Below are 5,701 nucleotides of genomic sequence, written 5' to 3' on the forward strand. Positions count from 1 at the left end.
GCTGAGAAGGGACAAAGGAAGGCAACCCCCCCTCCAGAGCCTGCAAGTCTCTGCTTCCTGCAGTGGTGAAATCTGTATGAGATGTGAGGTAAAAGGTGGGTGGTGTAAGGGGTGACATTTTCTCAGTTACTTCAAACTGCTGAAGGGCTGGGCCTCAGGAGAAGGAAGTGGCCACTCATGCACAGCTCTCTTTCCAGTTCCTTCTACTAAGAAGACAAGACAGAAGACAAGGAATAGGTAAAACAGGATGTAAAGTTTATATACAAGAATATAATGTTTATCTGAAATATTTACAGTGTCGGTTAAAGCAATATTTTTACAACTTTTTAAGGTAAACTACTATGTATCTTACAGGTGAGCTACAATGGTTTAATTTGCAAAAATTAAGTAGAAAATGTTTTAAACAAGGTTTAGAGTACTCAGGTCAATTATAAAATTTGTTTTGCCCTGTATTTGAGGAAATCATGCTATGAGGAATGGTTAATGTGCTTTTTATAGATGGAACGTGATACATGCAACAGTTTAAGTTTACAACGAGAGTGTAAAACGACAAACGTATTGTTATAAGGCTTAGACAGAGTCTCTGTTTGGAGCTGAGGAAGATGTTGAGATAACAGCCAGCTTTATCTCAACAGGGTTTGTGACCCATGAGCTTAGACCACAGAGAAAAATGAAGCAATTTGCATGTTATGATAACCTCAGTGGAAAGTGAAAATCAACTGACTCAAACCAAACAGAAAACAACAGCAACAAAATGTTATGATAACCTCAGTGGAAAGTGAAAATCAACTGACTCAAACCAAACAGAAAACAACAACAGCAACAACAAAACCCAGACCCATGTCACAGTCACACCTGTTCAAAACTAGCTTTAAAGTGAGCTATTTTAAAACTTCATAAAAATATTCATGTTTTTATTAGTTTGAATATTTCTACAAGATTGGGTGGGTTTTTCCTTTATGTGAAAACAGCTATCCATTCCTGAGGCCTCCTAGGGCCTTACAACTCAGGAGATGCTGGGGATACGAACGTGCAAAAGGCAGGGGAAGCTGCTCCAGGCTGAGGCTGGAGCAGCCAGGACTGTGCTTGGGAAATGGGCGCTGAGGTCCTGGAGCAGAAATGGCCAGCTGAGCTCAGGAGCTGGTCTGTCGGGAACTAGCACTGCAGCTTGCGGATGCTGCGGGAGATACGCTTGAACTCTCTCTGCCCCTTCTGCCACCGCTTCACCGAGGTGATCACCAGCTCCCCGCCCTGTTTCTGTCCCATGACCAGATAGGGCGCATTGATGTCGTTCATCTCTTCGCAGGTGCACTGTAAGCTGTCTTTGAGCCACAGCACTGATTTCTTCAGGTCCCTCTCAGACACACCATTCAGCTTGTAAATGGTCTTGCTTTTGGTTTCCAGGATGATTTTGGTATCTCTGTTGATGTAGGTTATCTCCTTCACTTTTATTTTCAGCGCTATGAAGACAAAAGAGGGGGCAGAAAGAATCACACCAGTTATAATGAGGGAATACAGTATAGATTGGGAATTTTTCTTACCCCATTCTGCTGCATATGTGTGTGACTCAGCCTGTGGGAGGGAAGATGAGCTTCCTAGAGCTAATGAGAATGTAAGAGGCTGCAGGTAGGGGGTTGGGAGCTGGGGCAGCAGGTGGCTCCATTTCTAAAGCCTCAAAGCATTTGCCAGGCACTTTGTTTCAAATCAGACATCCTTTCAAAACTCTTTCTCTTTGCAGGACTCAATTAACTTTTCTTTTCGTTTCCGCGCCCCTGTGTTTGTAAGTAGGTTGCATGTGGTTCGTGCTCTCCCCGACAAATGACTTCCCCTATTGGAAACTTCAGCGTGAAAAGAAATGCCTGACTCTTAGGTGAAACATGATCCTTCTGTGGCCGTAAACTTTAAACTAAATTTATTATGTCAGAGAGGTTTTGGACAAACCTGTAAGGAAATTGTATCACACAATCATTGTTTTCTAAAGAACAGATTACAGGGAAGGAGAATTGATCTTACAGCTGCATTTGATTTGGTAAAGTAACTAGGAGAAAAAACATGCAAGACTGTTTTTAAGAGCACAACATGTTTAGCCATAAAAGTGTTTTTCTGAAGACCTCATCCTAACATGCTCTCATGTGCCTGTCCAAAGCCAGGGCGTTTACAGATCATATATGTACTGTTTCCAAAATGTATACGTAGACTCATTAGAGTGCTAAGACCAAAAGTAAGTGGTTTACTATAAAAGACACATTTTATAGTCATGAACAGTATGCTTTGGGAAAAGAAAACCCTAAGAACGTACATGCTGGAATTAAATTTCAAGACTCTATGAAGGCAGGAAAAGGATAGAATTTTAAGGTTGGAAGGGATCATCCCATTAAAATCTCTTGTTAGTACATAAAGAATCTGAAATTCAGAGAAGTTTAGTGACATGAGGACACCCAGTTAGGTTGTGTCTTAGCCTAGTCTAGCATTCCAGTCCTCTTATAACAAACACCACTGTGGTCTCTTGAGGTAATGTCAAATTTCTTGTCCTGACTGGAGCATTAACTTGCCCAACTCCAAAGTGTCCTAAGACCCTTGGTGCTACTGACAGCTGTCTTGAATAGATGATGTGCAAGTATGACTTCCTGACTTTGACAGAATTTAATGCATTGTTTAAATTAATAATACAGGAAGAGTTTTGTGTATGTATATAACTTTTCAGGGGTTTTCTTTTTTTCTTTTTTGGTGGCTGGCTGGTACAGGGATCTGAAACTGAGACCTCGATGTTACCAGTCTTTGGGATTTTCTTTTTTTAAATCTCAGAAAGGGAATTTGATGAGTATGGCTTTCCAGCCAGCTAGGAAATGACAGAAACTCAATCAGGTATATCAGGGATACTGTGACTTGGCCAGCCATGGTTTTGTTTGATATAATGTGCATCTGAACCATAGTACTGAGTTCTTAGAGTTTATGACACTTAAGTCATGGAATAAGCCATGTGGAAATGTTTCATGTTCTTGTGGTTTCTGCATGGGGGCGGGGTGCTGGAAGACCCCACCATGGTGGGAGAAATAGATTGATTACACATTACCTGGTAGCCTCACCAATAGTACATATGGGGCACATGCAAGAATTCACTTGGTCAAATGAAACATTCCTAAGCTCCAAATATTAGAAAAATCATCACTTTTAACTAGGATGATTTATTACTCATCTTTCTCTAGCTGTAAAATAACCAGCTCGGGCTGGCTGGTTAGCTCAGTTGGTTAGAGTGCAACCTTATAACATCAAGGTCACAGGTTTGGATCCCTGAGCCAACCAGCCACTAAAAATGAAATAAAATAAAATAACCAACTCTACAAAAGCTTACCATGGGAAAAAATTAGGGGTTTCCTTCAGGTGGAACCAAACATAGGGAATCAAAGCCCTCAAATAACTTTTCCTACCCTCGAACATGAGACTGGGGATGCAGGATGTGGTCGGGGGCAGAGGTGATCATATTATCTGGTCCAACAATAGGCTGATACGTAGGAAGGCAGTTCTGGGCCATTCTTTATTTACCAGTATCCGGACCACTGAAGTGAGGAGGCACTCTACGTATTTCTGGAGTGCAATAGAGAAGAGTATGGTGCTTTCTGGGATGATTCAAGTTAAATAAATCAGATTACTATGCTTGTTTCTTCTCCCCCTCCATTACTTCCCAAAGAGCAGAAGCAATATAGAGCACTGTTTACAAACCAAAAGTATATGATACACTTCCTGAAATTCAGCTTTGTTATCCCCTTATGGGTCAAAAGGAGAGTGTGGAAATAGAAAACAAAGCTTGTGACGTATCTGCATGTGAAATACCTCAAGTGATAACTTCCATGTTTTTTTTTTTTGTGTGTCTTTTTTCATGTCCGGCAACGGATCGCAACCCTCAGTGTCGTGCCCGTACCGGACCATGACCGGCAACGGGATCGCAAACCTCGGTGCTGCGCCCGCACCTCGCTCAGCCAGTGAGCGGGAACCGGTCTGTATGTGGGATCCGAACCCTCGGCGGGAGCGCCGCCGCACTTCCAAAGCCGTGCACTGTAGCAGCGCGCCACCGGGCCGGCCCTCCATGTTGTTTTGAAAAGCTTTCTTTAAGGAGAGAGAAAACTAGGGCACACTCACACACATCCATTTTTTTGGATAGGGCATCTTTAGAAAGGGGGTCTTCTGTAAGGTAAGCCACAGAGCAAACAGGGTGTGTGTGTGAGAGAGATATTCACCTGTTTTGGGGCCCCTTACAGTCAGAGATCTGTATTACATATAGTACAAATGACAATAAGCTGCCAGAAGAAGGTGATATTTTATAGAATTTTAAATGAAACTTTTATTAAAATGATATTCTTCTATCTTGTCCTTAATCAAAGTCCTGTAGCATGGAAGCTAAGAACTGTGTTTTGGTAAGACTCTGGTGATTTGGGATTATCTACTGCCAACGTGCCTGGCCCTCAGCTAGTTTGAGAGTTGTATATATGAGGGTACTTCCAAAAGTTCACAGAAAAGTAGAATTAAAAAATAATATGAATCTTTCCAGGAACTTTTTGAAGTACCCTCGCATTTGAATACAGACATATGAAACCCTGTCAGCCTCATGTGTGGCTCTTCCTGGAGGAAAAGTTCGTTAGGACTTTGAGTTACTTCTTTTCTTTCCTCTTCTGCAACAGAGTGAAGCCTTCCCTGACACTGGGGCTATAGTTGTTCTGGGACCAGCCAAGGTGAAACCCAGGACAATTCCTGGGAGGGACCTAGAGCTGTCAAGGAGCAGTGATTGGATTGTTCCCAGAGTTTAGGGACCTGATCGGGCTTGAGATTTTGGGGAGGGCAAAGTAGAGTGGCAGGACATCAGCAGTGGGAGCGGGAGTGATTCCCCTCAGTCTCAAGGAGTTTGTTGAGTAAGAAGAAATGCTAATTAGGGATCTGTTGGAGTCCATTATCAATTGATAGAGCAGGGACCATATCTGTTTACCAGGACGTTCAGCCTTCTGCCTGAATAAATACTTTAAGGTATACTAACTGCTCTAACACAACAAATGGTGCCTGCCCTTGGAATGGGATGAAAGCATGAAGGCCTCAGGAGAAAGTTCTTGGCCACTCCCAACTCTGAATTGAGCACTGATCCTGTGTCTAGCTGGGCTCCTCCCCTCACCCAGGAGGCCTGAGGACAGCAGATGAGGTGCTGGTGGTGTTCTGTGCAGTCTCCAACTCTCTTTTCTCTTACAGTCCTCTCTTAAGGGGAATGATTTACACTTTATGGAACTTCGATAACATATCACATGTACTTTTTTATTGTCCCCAACCATTGTGGTGTCATGGCATCTTACAGGTACTGACTTGCTAAAGTAAATTTCTAAGTTTTTTTTTTTTTTTTAAACTATTTGCAAAAGTGTGGCAAATGTATTTAGGCTTATTCATAAAAAACTTTAAGAAAACTTGTTTTAAAAAGGATTTTAAGATGGTATTTCAAGGTTGTTAGGTGTCTTCTCAGTAAATCATTCTTCTTTTTAAATTTAAGGAATCCTCCTCCACAAATTATTAACCAGTATCGTGGATATATTCACTAATGGTGAAACATAGAGGAGCAAATCATTATGGGTTATAAATAATGGAAAAATATTTTGATTTGATGCCGGAGTAAATTTTTATTTGTGACTCATTTACTGTCTTGAATCTGTTCTGCTGCAACTAATAT

The 5,701-nt window shown here is 41.7% G+C and overlaps 1 protein-coding gene across 1 annotated transcript in view; it reads right to left on the reverse strand.

Annotated features, from left to right (window-relative positions):
* Window positions 1-234: 234 nt before the first annotated feature.
* Window positions 235-5,701, reverse strand: part of SFRP2 (secreted frizzled-related protein 2) — a 9,416-nt gene continuing 3,949 nt past the window's right edge. Inside the window, exons 3-4 of the mRNA XM_008585228.1 lie at window positions 768-1,460; window positions 235-697 (exon numbers count right to left, since the gene is read on the reverse strand). Of these exons, the coding sequence (XP_008583450.1) occupies window positions 1,156-1,460 (305 nt within the window). The 3' untranslated portion in view covers window positions 235-697; window positions 768-1,155. The remainder of the gene's footprint in view (window positions 698-767; window positions 1,461-5,701) is intronic.

This window comes from Galeopterus variegatus, unplaced genomic scaffold (genome assembly GCF_000696425.1).
Source record: "Galeopterus variegatus unplaced genomic scaffold, G_variegatus-3.0.2 Scaffold3502, whole genome shotgun sequence".
NCBI lineage: Eukaryota > Metazoa > Chordata > Mammalia > Dermoptera > Cynocephalidae > Galeopterus > Galeopterus variegatus.